Source organism: Nerophis ophidion, linkage group LG21, assembly GCF_033978795.1.
Source record: "Nerophis ophidion isolate RoL-2023_Sa linkage group LG21, RoL_Noph_v1.0, whole genome shotgun sequence".
NCBI classification, from domain to species: Eukaryota; Metazoa; Chordata; class Actinopteri; order Syngnathiformes; family Syngnathidae; genus Nerophis; species Nerophis ophidion.
Window position 1 is genome coordinate 22,036,748 of NC_084631.1, and position 15,187 is coordinate 22,051,934.

Sequence of the window (15,187 nt, forward strand, 5' to 3'; positions counted from 1 at the left end):
TCCAACACTGAATAGAACATTCATTTGCCATGGGACTCACCAGAGGGGGGAGTGGAAAGGTTCCATTCCCTTTTTTTTTTTTTCATGACAGCTGACAGCTAGCACATGTTGACCCATCTTTCCCAGCTAGAGCACATCTGACATACTTACTGTATGTTTGGCAGACACTTGGCACATTTGTGCTGTTTTTTTTTATTACATTATCACCTGAAGGGAGGGTTGAAAAGACTATAGGATCATAGATCTTATAGTGGACGGCGTGGCGCGGTTGGGAGAGTGGCCGTGCCAGCAACCTGAGGGTTCCTGGTTCAATCCCCACCTTCTACCAACCTCGTCACCCCTGTTGTGTCCTTGAGCAAGACACTTCACTCTTGCTCCTGATGGTTCGTGGTTAGGGCCTTGCATGGCAGCTCCCGCCATCAGTGTGTGAATGTGTGTGTGTATGGGTGAATGTGGAAATAGTGTCAAAGCACTTTGAGTGCCTTGAAGGTAGAAAAGCGCTATACAAGTATAACCCATTTACCCATTTAGATGTATGTATTTATTTATTCATTTTTTTTCCTTTGTCATGAAAAAGGGACTTTTTGTCATGAAAAAGGGAGGTTTTTGTGGTTGGTGCACTAATTGTAAGTGTATATTGTGTTTTTTATGTTGATTTAATTAATATATATATATATATATATATATATATATATATATATATATATATATATATATATATATATATATATATATATATATATATACATGTATATATATATATTTTTTTTTGTTTGTTTTTTTTGTTTTTTAAATAAAAATTAAAAATTCTTCTGCGGCCCGGTACCAATCAGGCGGTTGGGGACCACTGCCCTATGGGACCAAAAGCAATGGATGTTGAGCGGGTCTAACATCCATCCATCCATTTTTCTACCGCTTATTCCCTTTTGGGGTCGCGGGGGGCGCTGGTGCCTATCTCAGCTACAATCGGGCGGAAGGCGTTTTACACCCCGGACAAGTCGCCATCTCATCGCAGCGGGTCTAACATGACATTGTGAAAGTCCAATCCATAGTGGATCTAACATAACGGTGAGAGTCCAGTCCACCGTTATGATAGTCTCACACACAGACTAGGTGTGGTGAAATTACCCTCTGCATTTGACCCATCCCCTTGTTCCACCCCCTGGGAGGTGAGGGGAGCAGTGAGCAGCAGCGGCGGCGGCGCTCGGGAACCATTTTGGTGATTCAACCCCCATTTCCAAACCCTTGATGCTGAGTTGTTTCGCACACTCTTGGCATTCTCTGGACGAGCTTCAAGAGCTAGTCACCTGAAATGTTTTTTTCACTTCGCAGGTGTCATATAGTTTCGATGCCTTCAGTGAAAATCTACGATGTAAACAGGCGTGAAAATAAAGAAAACGTATCGAAAAGGCAAAGGTGTGTCCAAACCTTTGGCCTGTACTATACGTACAATCAACATTGTATCGATGGCTGGGGAAGACAGTTGTAAAAGGGTTAGAGTCCTTGTCGGAGATCTTTTAGGAAGGTTGGCAAATGTACGTTTTAATTATGGTAAATGTGTTATTGTTTCAGATATGTAATAAGGATGGCACAGGATGTATTTTTATTTAAACACGTCTATGATTAAAGTAATTGACACATCATTAGTCTATTATTATTACTAATTAATACATATGCATTACCCCATATACATGTTCTTGGCTTGTGGCAGATTTGGTGTTAAATAATAATGAAAAATATGTTGTATGTGAATTATTTTGGGGAAATCAAGGACGCATTTTTAATGAGAGTCGTCAGACCTTCTCTTCTAACCGGTGGGCTGCTTTTGTTCTCCTCCCCTGTGCAGATCCTCCCTGCTTGGATCTTGGTCTGCTCGGAGCTGCAGAGCCGTCCCCGTTCATTCATTCAGGACCAAATGCGTGTGTGACAGCGTCTCCACCTTCGCCATTTTAGCGCACACCAACTTCGATTCGGTAAGTCTTCGAAATCTGTTCATGCAAAATCTTTTGTATATAAATATATATGTATGTATGTATATTGCTGTCGTGCAATGTGCGCGAATGCGATGCGGTGTTGTTGTCCGGGTTTGGACTCATTTGCATACACTTCGTGCAAGGGGGGGGGGGGGGGGGTTAATCGGGAAATGTGTTTTTTAGTCGCATATTTATGCGACTAAAAAAGGTTCAAAGCCGTGAAAGCATCGCATTTGTCGTCGTGCAATCGTGGCGTGCATCAGAATCAGTCGACGGCTAATTCTGTTCATTATCATAAAAAATGAAAAAATAAAAAAAAATTGGGGGGTTGGGGTATTTTTATTGGTGTGTTTTAATTCCGTAACGTTGAAGGAACCTTAAACACGGGGGAAAAAAACTAAGAAAAAAAACATTATTTCCCCGGTAGACTGTGTTGCCCCAGAAGCTGAGCGAGCCAGTTGCCGTGGCAACGGCTTCTGCAGCGCAAACGCGGCCTGTGGGATTTTTCATAACTGAGAAGCTGTGGGAAGAGATGGGGGGGTTTGAGGAAAGAAAAAACACACACACACACACACAGCAAACCCATTCCATTATTCCTTGAACTGTCTGACCGCAAAACAATATTTATTTGTGCATTATATTTAATGTGCTCATCATGTTTGGCCCCAATGTTGACACCTTTATGATCTGATCCAAAGCTTTTCTCGAATTTTAACTGCAAAAAAAAACAAAAAAAAAAACATTATTTCTGATCTCCCGTTATGATTATCAGCATACCCGTGCCCTCTTCTCGTCCTTTTTCTTCTGCATGGTTTTCTTCCATCCCCGTCGTTCGCCCTTCAACGTGATCTGTTGACATTTTCAATGACATCACGTCATGAGAATATCAGCATGAGGAAGATGAGGGGGTGGCGGGGTGAAAGAGACTTCTGATGTTGTCTCATTTCGAAGGCTTAATGATAACGCGATATAGTCTAGCGTGCCTTTTTGATGCAGAAACTACGAGACTTTCTCCTTCATTTTTGGGTCAAAAATTCCAGGCCCAGACAGCCTGAATCGCCCTGGTCTGTACCTTCCTCGGGATTTGATTTAAAAAAAAAAAAAATTTTAAAAGCAGGCTCAAAAAAACACACTATATGTTTGCTTCAGGTGTATTATACGAAATTAGAGTTCGAATTCTAAGAGACGATACTATCAAATGTGTTAGAAACATTTAAGAATTCAAGGGCTACTTTGAAACATTCAATATACTAAAACTATTACAATGTACCTCAGTCAGTTCTCAAAACTATCCGAAACAAAACAACCACAACTCGAATCTTAGGTACACAACATTGTGTACTATAATATATATTAAAGTTCACAAACTTTTCCACCAAGTACCACCTCAGAAAGCACTTTGCTCTCCTAGTACCATTAAAGTACAGTAGCCTAGTAGGCCAAAGTAGTCATTAAAAACGAGGCAGAGGTTTTATTTATTTTTGATTACTGTAACATTACACTCAGTTTTTGAACAGTAACACTGTGTTTGAATATTTTCCCTAAGTGATTCTTTAGGGTACCACCAGATAAAGCCCACATGCCCCTAGTGGTACCCGAACCACAGTTTGAGAATCACTGCCTCTCGAGATATTTAGTTTATTCCTATTGTTATCCCTGACTAATATTATTGTTATTCCAGCAATTAAAATCTTTAGCACAAATTACCATATCTTGCAAGAAATTTTTACACATACTTTCATCAATGACTGGACCATTTGAGGGGTGTCAAACTATTTTTCATTGAGGGCCACATCGCTCACAGGGCCTCTTGTAACAGTAAACATACATGAATGTTAATGTATAATCACCTGAAGTCATGATATTATTACACAATTGCCAATGCATTTGATTATATTATGTTTTAAAGTACATATTGATGGATAACTTGCTTTAAAATCATACGTTGAGTCACAGTGCGACGAATCAGCTGTTTAAGTATTTATTGTTATTTTAACAAAAAAAAATGTTTGGAATATAGAATATGTTGCATTAATAGATGATAGTATGGTCAGAATATATGGATTTTTCCGTCAAAATAGAAATAACGAATCCATTTTAGAAGAAAAATGAAGTGCTTTATTGATGCAAGTACAGGCTTTTGCGGACTACACAAAATGAAGTGGCGGGCCAGATCAGATCATCATGACTGGACCATTTAGCGTAAGACACCATTTTTTTAGGGGGGTGAGGGGATTTGTGCTGGTTCCCATGTTTTTCTTAGCTTTTTGTGTAATGCAGGACGTCTTTATCTGTAGAATGCCACATTTTAGACAACACTTTGTTAAAAGCAACGAGAACGAGGCCTAAGTAATATATGTTCGCTCTTCTGTTAGCAACACATTAACGTTTTTCTTTGTGCATTTATGAAAAAAAACGACATTGTCTGGGTCAATAATGTCAAATGATGCGTTATTTAGCCGCTTCAGGAGTGTCGTTTTGAGGTAAACCGAGTCAATAGAGCAGTGTCTCCATCCCTTTGTTTCTTCTTGTGACGGTATATGAAACACGGGACTGTCAACGCCACCGGCAGCGGCGGGCGCTAAGCGGCTGTCAGATATGAGAAGGGCAGGTTGTGACAGATTAATGCACCGATGATAATGATCCACCTGTTCACCCATGCAGGGTTGAACGCATAACACACACGAAAAGAGAAAACAAAAAAAAAAGGTTTCGGTTGGGCTGTACGGCAAATGACAAGTGCAGGTTGTCCGTTGTATCTGAGCAACCTCCTCTTAGAGCAGAGATGGAGTAGTGACCAAATGACATAGTCACCAAGAGGTGCGGCATTCAAGTGGTGCCTTCAGGGACCGGTTTGCCGTTGCAGATACATATTTCGGATTCGCTAAGCTCACTGAGGGTATGTTTTTTTGGTTGCCTCCTCTCTGTAGATCATGGACAAGGCGCTTCTCCCATCCGTGACGCTCATAGTTGGCTGTGGGGTCTCCTCCCTCACCCTGCTGCTCCTCATCATCATCTACGTCTCCGTGTGGAAGTAAGTCAAACCCTAAAGCTTCTTGGTTCTCTCGCGTCTGCAGCCAGACTAATGCTCGGCCCCTTCTTCTTACTAACCCCAGGTATATCCGCTCTGAGCGCTCTGTTATCCTCATCAACTTCTGCCTGTCTATTATTTGCTCCAACGCCCTCATTCTCGTGGGACAAACTCAAGCTCGCAATAAGGTAGGAGCTCTTTTCGATTCTCACTTGATGTTTCCAGCTTTGGAAAAAAAAACTACTGCTACCAATAACAACTAGGTTAGGGCAATGCTGCAACTTTCGGTTTCCATACCAGTATTGCCAATACCGATACTATTTACTAGAGTTTGGAATGTTTGGGCACATCACGATTTGATACGATTCCGATTCTTGGGGAGATTCGATTCTTGCAAAGTTTTATTTGGCATAATTTTTTTCACATCAGGTTACGGATTACGAAAAGCTCCTTTTGGTTCCTGACGTAAGACATTGATGTGTGCAGCGAGAAAGCATGAATATGGGCTAAAAACGTTTAAAAAATAATAATAATAAAAATAATATGTCAAAGTTTGAGAAATACGAATCGATTTAGAATCAGAATAAATAAGAATTGGGATGTGGATGTGAATAGATTTTTTTGGGGGGGAGGGGGGCACCCTTTATTTACTTAAATATTTTCAAGGTTATTGAAGAATTTTGCTTTAAATAGTTGATTATAACCAGGGGAAAAAAACAGGCACGGGCAGCCCAATTTTGCACGAAGAAGCGCATGTAAATTGTTTTTTTAGTGAGTATTACAAGGCGCCTAATATGAAATTTTACTGGAAACAAATGTGCAGCCCCTTCCTGCTGTGGCACTGATAATAGAATATAATATATGTAGAATATATTTATATTATTCATATATTATATATCTTATATATGTTATATATTATTTATTATTATTATTGTCTATTGTGAGCGAACTGTGGTGGAGATTTTCCCGCAGGGATCAATGAAATACTTTCTATGCTCTTTTTTATTCTATTTTATTCTATTCTATTCTATTCTATTCTATTCTATTCTAAGAATATCTGAATCTGAAAATAATTTCCATTTAAGACCGCATCCTGAAAAGGCAAATCATGAAGGGGGGACAACGTTTGTGTCAGCTTTGGTCATATGTGTCAAAAAGTATCAATATATCAATAATATCAACGTTTCCTCATTTTTTTTCACTACATTGTGTGTTGCCCCCCTTTTTTTTAGGTAAACAGAAAAACGTGTTTATGAACGGTTACAATATGTAAATACAAAACTAGTGCTGTCAAATGAGTTTGTTTTTTTAAATCAGATTAATCACATTTATAAATTTGGATTACCGGTAATAGTGATTAATCACAGTAAATGACTTGCTTAAATAATTTGAATTAACCCAAAAAAAATCGCCCATATTTTGACACAAATGTCAGAATGTCATACATAAAAAAGTTGTAAATGTTTTACTTGAATGTACATTATCTATTTGCGCAAAACCTTGCAACACTTTTATCTAAAGTCCTCTCGGAGTTCAATTTGAAGCAAAATTAAAACGTGTGGTAACCGTCCGCGGTTAAAGAGGAACATTATCACAATTTCAAAAGGGTTAAAACCAATAAAAATCAGCCCCCAGTCGCTTATTTTATTTTTTGAAGTTTTTGTCAAAATTTTACCCGTCCCGGAATATCCCTAAAAAAGCTTTAAAGTGCCTTATTTTCGCTATCTTCGAAGCCACTGTCCAATTTCCTGTGACGTCATCCAGTGCTGCCAATACAAACAAACAATGGCGAATAGCACAGCAAGATATAGCGACATTAGCTCGGATTCAGACTTGGATTTCAGCGGTTTAAGCAATTCAACAGATTACGCATGTATTGAAACGGATGGTTGGAGTATGGAGGCAGATAGCGAAAACGAAGTTGAATAAGAAACTGAAGCTATTGAGCGAATAGCTATTGACGCTATTCGGCCATGTTTGCCTTAGCATCCCCAGTAAAATGTGCAGACCAACGATCGGAAGTTTCGCATCTTGTGACACTGGATCAATTTAAATCTGTCGATTGGTAAGTGTTTGTTTGGCATTAAATGTGGGTGGCGGGAAACGCTGGATGTAAATATAGTTTCAAATTTACATACAGCTAGCCTAAATAGCATGTTAGCATCGATTAGCTGGCAGTCATGCCGCGACCAAATATGTCTGATTAGCACATAAGTCAACAACATCAACAAAACTCACCTTTGTGATTTAGTTGACTTTATCGTTGGAAATGCATCTGCAGGTTATCCATACATCTCTGTGCCATGTCTGCCTTGGCATCGCCGGTAAAATGTGCAGACACTCCGGCACATTCAATGGGGGTCTGGCGGCAGATTTCTTGCCACTTTCGCATCTTCGGGCCAGTGGTGCAACTTGAATCCCTCCCTGTTTGTGTTGTCACATTCTCCGACAACACCGACGAGGCATGATGTCTCCAAGATTCCAGAAAATAGTCGAAAAAACGGAAAATAACAGAGCTGAGACGCGGCGTTTGTAATGTGTTTGAGGAAATGAAAATGGCGGCTTTATTACCTAGGTGACGTCACGTTCTGACGTCATCGCGATAAACAGAAAGGCCTTTAATTCGCCAAAATTCACCCATTTAGAGTTCGGAAATCGGTTAAAAAAATATATGGTCTTTTTTCTGTAACATCAAGGTATATATTGACGCTTACATAGGTCTGGTGATAATGTTCCCCTTTAAGACAAAGGCGCACGTGGGCTCAGAATTAACCCGCAACTATACACGATTAATACGATCATTTATTTGTGAAATCACATGAGTTAACTTGTTATTTTTGACAGCCCTAAACAAAATATAACAATAATATTAAACCACCATTCCCTTCTAGTACATTACAAATTGAGACCAGATCTCATTGAGATCGACACAAAAGTCCGACAGAAATATTGCGATGGATTTTGTGGACGGTGGACTAAGAACCGTGCCTGTTTGGGATCCCCCTTAGGTGGTGTGCACGCTGGTAGCCGCTCTCCTCCACTTCTTCTTCCTCTCCTCCTTCTGCTGGGTGCTGACAGAAGCTTGGCAGTCGTACATGGCTGTCACTGGTCGTCTGCGCAACCGCATCATCCGCAAGCGCTTCTTATGCTTGGGTTGGGGTAAGAACGGCGATCTTTTCACTTCACTTCCTCTTGCGTCACCCTTTCTTAGCGTTTCTTGGCCCTTTCAGTCTCTAACCTCTGTCTCCTCTTGGCTCATTGTTTCTCCTTACAGGCTTGCCTGCATTAGTGGTGGCTGTGTCTGTGGGCTTCACAAAAGCCAAGGGATATGGCACTGTCAACTAGTAAGTACAGTCGGACTACTGCTTCTTAGTTAGGAAAATACAAACACAAACAAAGTCTGTAGCCGGGGTCCGACGTCAAATTTGGTTGGATTAAAATAAAAAGAGAGGGATCAAATTTACGTGTTAAAGTTCACTTTCTGTATGAAAGTATAAGGAAGGTGTAGAAAAACTTACATATCAATTGAGGCGGTATAGCTCGAGTGGCCGTGCCAGCAACTTGAGGGTTCCAGGTTCGATCCCCACTTCCGCCATCCTTGTCACTGCCGTTGTGTCCTTGGGAAAGACACTTTACCCACCTGCTCCCAGTGCCACCCACACTGGTTTAAATGTAACTTAGATATTGGGTTTCACTATGTAAAGCGCTTTGAATCACTAGAGAAAAGCGCTATATAAATATGATTCACTTCACTTCTATTGTAAAAAAAAAAATGTAAAAAGTACATTTAGATTTGGGGCCCAACTTTTCCTTTTGAGAGGGCCCCCTTAAATATGAACATTAAATTAGTAATCCTACTTTTGATTTGAATCATTTTAAATAATTGTATCAAACCTATTGACCAGTTTGTCAAAAGATATCAAACCTTGTTTATTCAACACATACACCTTAGGCCTAGGTCAGGCTGATTAGAAAATAAACAAATATACTGCACTAGAAGGGACTAATGAAGAATTTTGTTGTTGCTAAAATAAATCAACTAAATTAATAATAAACATGTTTCCTAAGTAAACTGTCAAACAAATTAAAGTGCAAGTAAAAATACATCTTCACCACTTGAGTCATAATGTTTGCGCTTAAGAAACTTTAGCTCCAGACTTCTTTTGTTTGTTTGGTATTTTGGATAATTGATTAATGTGATGCGATTAATTGCCTGAGTTAACTCATACAACTTGAAATCCCTAAAACAAAGTTTTTTCAATACCCCCCAAAATTTATATGAAGAGGTTATTAAATATGTGTCATATTGTTAGAAAAACGTTGCGATATATTGTGTTTGACATCGGAAGTTCCATTTTATTTCAATAATATATTTTTTAAGATCAAGCATTAAATCATGACCTCCTCTTTTCATTCTAGCTGCTGGCTGTCTCTCGAGGGCGGACTCCTCTACTCCTTTGTTGGCCCCGCCGCTGCCGTTGTTTTGGTTCGTACCTGATCTGACTCCCATCCAGATCCACATTACGACATGCATTTTATACTGACCGTGCGTTTTTTTGTTTTTTTTCCCCAACCAGGTGAATATGGTCATTGGTATTCTGGTCTTCAATAAGCTGGTATCCAAGGACGGCATCACCGACGTGAAGCTGAAGGAGAGAGCTGGGTAGGTCTTATTGATCTTCTACTTGCAACAGGGGGTTGTGCTTATTGCCCGCATCAGCACCATTAGGCTGTATCGATCGTGTGTTCTGATGTCAAGGTTCTCAAACAAATAACCGGAGGATGACATTATATGTCGGTGAAAGGATAGTAGAATGACTCGATTGTGTGTCCGTATGTGGAAGCTGTTCTAGACGCAAAGGAAAGAGACTCATTATTTTATTTCCTCCTTACAGGGCGTCACTGTGGAGCTCCTGTGTGGTTCTTCCTCTACTGGCCCTCACATGGATGTCCGCCGTACTCGCCATCACAGACCGCCGTTCCGCCCTCTTCCAGATCCTCTTTGCTGTATTCGACTCCCTAGAAGGTTTCATCATCGTCATGGTCCACTGCATACTGCGTCGAGAGGTAAGGCGAACACACTTGTTTTGATTAGTTGCGGTTCACCGAGCCGTGGTTTTATATGCAATTTCCTGAATAATCCGCATTCAGGTTCAGGAAGCTGTTAAGTGCAGGGTAGTTGACCGCAAGGACGACGGCAATGGAGACTCTGGCAGCTCTCATCACAATGGCCACAACCAGCTGACGGTATATTTATTCTCCTTATTGACTGTTAATGTCTTGAGTGCCTTCTGCGTTTTCGATGGATGATTGATGAATATATTTCCTTTTCAGCAGTCGGATAATGAAAAGGACGGAGATTCGGGCAGACAAGGTAAACAGACAACTTTTAACAATTTTTCCATTTGCGTTTTATCATGTAAGCCGGGCTTCAATACTATTCTGCTTTCTTGTTTAAAGGAATGAGCAGCTCTTCAGAGGAGAAGATGTCCCCTCCTCAAATGCCTCTTCCCATGGGCCCCAACTTCCACACTCTGCCGTCCAACAAGAGCCACATGCAGGCCGTTCCGGAGTATTCCAGCCACACGCTCACACTGAAGAGAGAGAAAAGCCGTCTGGCGGGTGGGGTCGACCCGTCTTGTGGGAAGCCCGTGTACGTCTGCGAGGGGGAGCTATTCCAGCAGCTGGATGCGGATCTCGCCTTGGTCCAAGCGGAGGGCGGAGTCTCCGCCGGCGGCGGTTACATGCTCATGCCCAACACGACGTCCACCCTCAGGTCCAAGCCAAAAGACGACGGGACAAAATACAACATCAGCGTGGAACAACTGCCACAGGCGAGACTCATGCACCTGAGCGGACCCTACGCCGAGCCGCAGACCGCTTTCGGGATCAAGCCCATCCCCCCCGACCAGATCAGCGTGTCTTACTCCGAGAGGGACTCGCCCATCCAGAACATCCACAATATGTCCAGCGAGTCTCACATCACCCACAGCAGCCTGGAAAACACCTTTGAGTCCATGAATTCCATGATGTCCAAAAGCGAGACCATCTCCACATTGTCCATGAGCTCCTTGGAGGTGAGATTCGATTAATTAGAATATATCGGTACCTCATGATACGATTTGAATTGGATTCCGTACCTCAAAAAAACGGTAACCTGAATTTCTTCGTAACCTCGAGCATAACAATTAATCGAGAGACATGTAAAATGGGGAAATCATATCCCGAGGTACCACTGTAATTTAAAAATATATATAGATTGTGTATTCCTTTGTTGTGTTTATTCAACCTTCTTTAATGTGCCTTCATTTTGCAGAGACAAAAGTCCCGGTATGCTGAGCTTGACTTTGAGGTAAATATCTACCAGATACTGTTTAAACCAGGAGTGTCCAAACTTCTTTGATGGCACGGCGCCTATTCGTCATTTCTAATTCGGTAGAAAAAAGGCCAAAAAAAAAACATGACTGTATTTTTTTGCTTTTACTGTTGTTTTTTTGCCTAAGTCCATTTTTTACAATTAGACCCCTAATTGCCACACTTTGGACACCCCCTGGTTTAAACCATTGGCATCTTTAATATCACAATTCCCAATTTAAGGAATGCATGTTAATTGTTTTCATTCACGTCTCCTGCAGAAAATAATGCACACGAAGAAGCGCCACCAGAATATGTTCCAGGACCTGAACAGGAAGTTACACCATGCAGATAAGGACAGAGAGTCACCTGCCTCTGACAGCAAGGTAAACACATGCTCTAATGCATAGACCCGTTATCCATCATCACAGAGAAAGTTAAATTCATACATTAGAAATTGGGACGAAACAATCAGGAGACATACATCAGAGGCAATTTCTGTTGATTAGTTTCATAGAGGAGAATGATGGTGGAAAAAAAAAATGACCCTATAAGTGTGTATTGAGTTATGGTTAACATGAGGTCATTTGAATAAGGATGCATTTTCTTCCTTGCTTCCTACAGTCAGTGAGATGGAGCGTATCATCAGCAGGAAGTGACAAAACGAACCACAGCGTGAGTGTTTATGTAATATATATAACCTCACAATCCCAAATTTACGGCCCTGTAGACAAGGCACACCATCAGATAGTATACACTTGCCTCAAAAGGGGAATAGTGTCCTCCATTGACCATAACTCCTCATCGGACAATCACCCCTCTGACTGTTGAAACATTTCTCACAGAGGCTGAGTGACACCAGTGCTAAAGTGTTCCGCCTTTACCCCCGACAGGACAAACAGCAGGCTCCTCTGGAGAGGCCTTGGGAAGCGGTGCGGGGATTACCACAACAGTCTCCTCCCGCGTGGGTCCGCAAAGACTTGGAGCCTCTGGCCGCATCGCCGCTGGAGTTGCACGCCGTGGAATGGGAGAAGACCAGCACCCCCATCCCTCTGGTGGGGCAGGACATCATTGACCTGCAGACCGAGGTCTGAAGGAGTTGGAGTCGACGCAAGCAAAAGCCGCCTTATTTTACCTCGGTTCCCTTTCGGGCTTCAGTACGGGCTCCTGTGTGCGTACCATACAGCGGAGCCAGAAGGTCAGGGCGTGAGACTGTGGGCCGGAGAATCTGTTGTCTTCAAACCCCTCAGCGTCAGCGGTAAAGATGGCGGAGTGGAAGATAGAGTGGTTGATTGTTTCCTCTCTGAGTGGACTTGAAGCACCTCTTGTTGGAGTGCTGGGAAGGTCAAAGGGCTGGCGAAATTATTTTGCGGTCCATGTAGGTTCCTGTATTGCACACTGGCAACCTGGGCCGACATGTCTGTGCTTCTTTCTTGCGAGACGGCTTCTTTTAGCGGGAGGAATAACGCAGAACTCTTGACTGCTGCTCCTCTTCCAGTCTAGGTCCCTTCCACTTGAAAAGCAAACAATTTCACACTCGCAGTGTGTCATTTTTTTCTTGTCACATTCGATCTTTTCTGATGGCTTCCACGCCTGGAACTATTGTTAAAGATCAGACTTTATGCAGGCTTGTTGACAGCATTCGTCACTCATACTGTATCATCATAGTTATTATCAATGATCATTTCAGCATTGTCACGATTGTTGCCATAAAATGTTTTTTGGTAACACTTTAGTATGGGGAATGTATTCTATGTAAAACAGACCTAATTTAGAGTTATTTGGACACTAGGGGAACATATTTTAGGTAACAAAGACTTAATTCAGAGTTATTTGGTTAGGGTTAGGGTGAGTTGTATAATAAGACCGTGCAGAATAAGGCATTAATAAGTACTTAATAATGACTAATTAAGAGCCGATATGTTACTAATTTGCATGTTAATAAGCAACTAACTAATGGTGAATAACTGAATATTGTCCCAATACTAAAGTGTTACCGTTTCTTTTTTACTTTATATTAGGGATGAGAATAATTGTTAGAACTAACATAGCTCTATGGGGCATTGAGGTAAACATATGGGAAACGCTGGTATCAAAACAGGAGTTCAGAACATTCAGAGAATGGCCCATCCTTATTTTATATTTTTAGTTACCTTATACGACTGTCAATATGTTTTATTTGGCCTACAGTGGGAAATGCACATCTCCACTTTGTTGGTGACACCGTATGCACTGCAAAGGGACAAACAAACTGAGTAGGGACGAAGGCGGTTTGTTGTTTTCCTGCTTTTTCCGGCATTTGCTCGGACGCCAAAGCACCAGCACCACAATACAGACTCTTGACGCGGAGCAGTGCCCTGTGGGAGTCGCCGGTCCCCCTGGCAGGACCTATTTGGACTTCGGACTGAGGCTCCTGGCACTGACGTGACAGCGCAGTCAGTTTCAGGCTGTCAAGCCTTCAACACGTTTGTGTTTTTAGACCATCAGTGTAACACAGTGCAATATGATGGCCGCTTGATGCTCAAGCAAGACTGATATTAGGATTTACACATTCTTTTCTTACCGATGACTCGAATCTTTTATACCATCTTCTTCACATTTACAGAGCATATAAGCGCTTTATGAGAATATATTGTATAACAAATCTGTATTAGTAATTCAAGGAATTTATTGACTAGAGATTTGTTAGACTCCATAAAAACTCCATATTTGGAGGTGTCTGTGACAGGTAGATAATTGTACTTCTATAAAGCAAACACTGTACACAATAAATGAATGAATATATTTCTCAAATTTGCTTCAGGTTACTTGTTATTACTCTCCACTGTGTCGCGATGAGTAATGGAACCTCATGTCTTCTGTGAAAGTGTGTTTTTTAATACATCGTCAGTAATTACCTGCCAATGTGTTAGTCCAATTCATACCTCAAAGGACATGTATTCAATAATCATTTGTATTATATTTGTTTACCCCCCCCCTCCCTTAAATGTACAGTTTTCACAGCACAAAATGAATGTGATTCATTTCTAATAAAAAAAAAAACAAATCTATACATTACTGAAGGAGGTGCGTCACGTGATTTACAGTGTCATTCCACAGAGTTGGTGTCATTTGTCTGCTAGTAACTACAAAACCCAAAAGCAGTGAAATTGGCGCATTGTAAATAAAAACAGAATACAACGATATGCAAATCCTTTTCAACCTATATTCAATAGAATAGACTGCAAAGACAAGATACTTAACATTTGAACCGGAAAAGTTTATTTTTCGAAAGTACTAGCTCATTTGGAAATTGATGCCATGTTTCAAAAAAGCTGGCACAAGTGGCAAAAAAGACAAAGAAAAAAATTGAGGGATGCTCATCGAACACTTATTTGGAACCTCTCACTGGTGAACAGGCTAATTGGGGACAGGTGGGGGCCATGTTTGGGTATAAAAGCAGCTTCCGTGAAATGCTCAGTCATTCACAAACAAGTAAGGGGCGAGGGTCACCGCTTTGTGAACAAATGCGAGAGCAAATTGTTCAAGAACAACATTTCTCAACCAACTATTGCAAGGAATTTAGGGATTTCACAATCTACGGTCCGTAATATCTTCAAAAGGTACAGAGAATCTGCAAAAATCGCAGCGAGGCCGAAAACAAACTTTGAATGCCTGTGACCTTGGATCCCTCAGGCAGTACTGCATAAAAAAAACGACATCAGTGTGTACAAGATTTCGCCACTGGGCACAAGAACTCTTCAGAAAACCACTGTCAGTAACTACAGTTGGTCGCTACATTTGTAAGTGAAAGTTATGCAAAGCGAAAGCCATTTATCAACAACACCCA

At 41.2% G+C, this 15,187-nt stretch overlaps 1 protein-coding gene across 3 annotated transcripts in view; it reads left to right on the forward strand.

Annotated features, from left to right (window-relative positions):
• The window catches only part of LOC133539871 (adhesion G protein-coupled receptor B1-like), a 29,095-nt gene extending 14,701 nt beyond the window's left edge, over nucleotides 1–14,394 (forward strand). The window contains exons 18-32 of one of the 3 annotated variants that reach the window (XM_061882142.1): nucleotides 1,847–1,973; nucleotides 4,904–5,007; nucleotides 5,090–5,192; nucleotides 8,013–8,163; nucleotides 8,279–8,348; nucleotides 9,424–9,490; nucleotides 9,582–9,667; nucleotides 9,900–10,071; nucleotides 10,156–10,251; nucleotides 10,342–10,378; nucleotides 10,465–11,081; nucleotides 11,321–11,356; nucleotides 11,640–11,744; nucleotides 11,983–12,033; nucleotides 12,252–14,394. In XM_061882142.1, coding sequence (XP_061738126.1) covers nucleotides 1,847–1,973; nucleotides 4,904–5,007; nucleotides 5,090–5,192; nucleotides 8,013–8,163; nucleotides 8,279–8,348; nucleotides 9,424–9,490; nucleotides 9,582–9,667; nucleotides 9,900–10,071; nucleotides 10,156–10,251; nucleotides 10,342–10,378; nucleotides 10,465–11,081; nucleotides 11,321–11,356; nucleotides 11,640–11,744; nucleotides 11,983–12,033; nucleotides 12,252–12,452 — 2,023 coding nt within the window. In that variant the 3' untranslated portion in view covers nucleotides 12,453–14,394. Of the gene's footprint in view, nucleotides 1–1,846; nucleotides 1,974–4,903; nucleotides 5,008–5,089; nucleotides 5,193–8,012; nucleotides 8,164–8,278; nucleotides 8,349–9,423; nucleotides 9,491–9,581; nucleotides 9,668–9,899; nucleotides 10,072–10,155; nucleotides 10,252–10,338; nucleotides 10,379–10,464; nucleotides 11,082–11,320; nucleotides 11,357–11,639; nucleotides 11,745–11,982; nucleotides 12,034–12,251 lie in introns of all 3 variants that reach the window. The other 2 variants (XM_061882141.1, XM_061882143.1) reach the window with 2 other exon arrangements.
• Nucleotides 14,395–15,187: the final 793 nt, after the last annotated feature.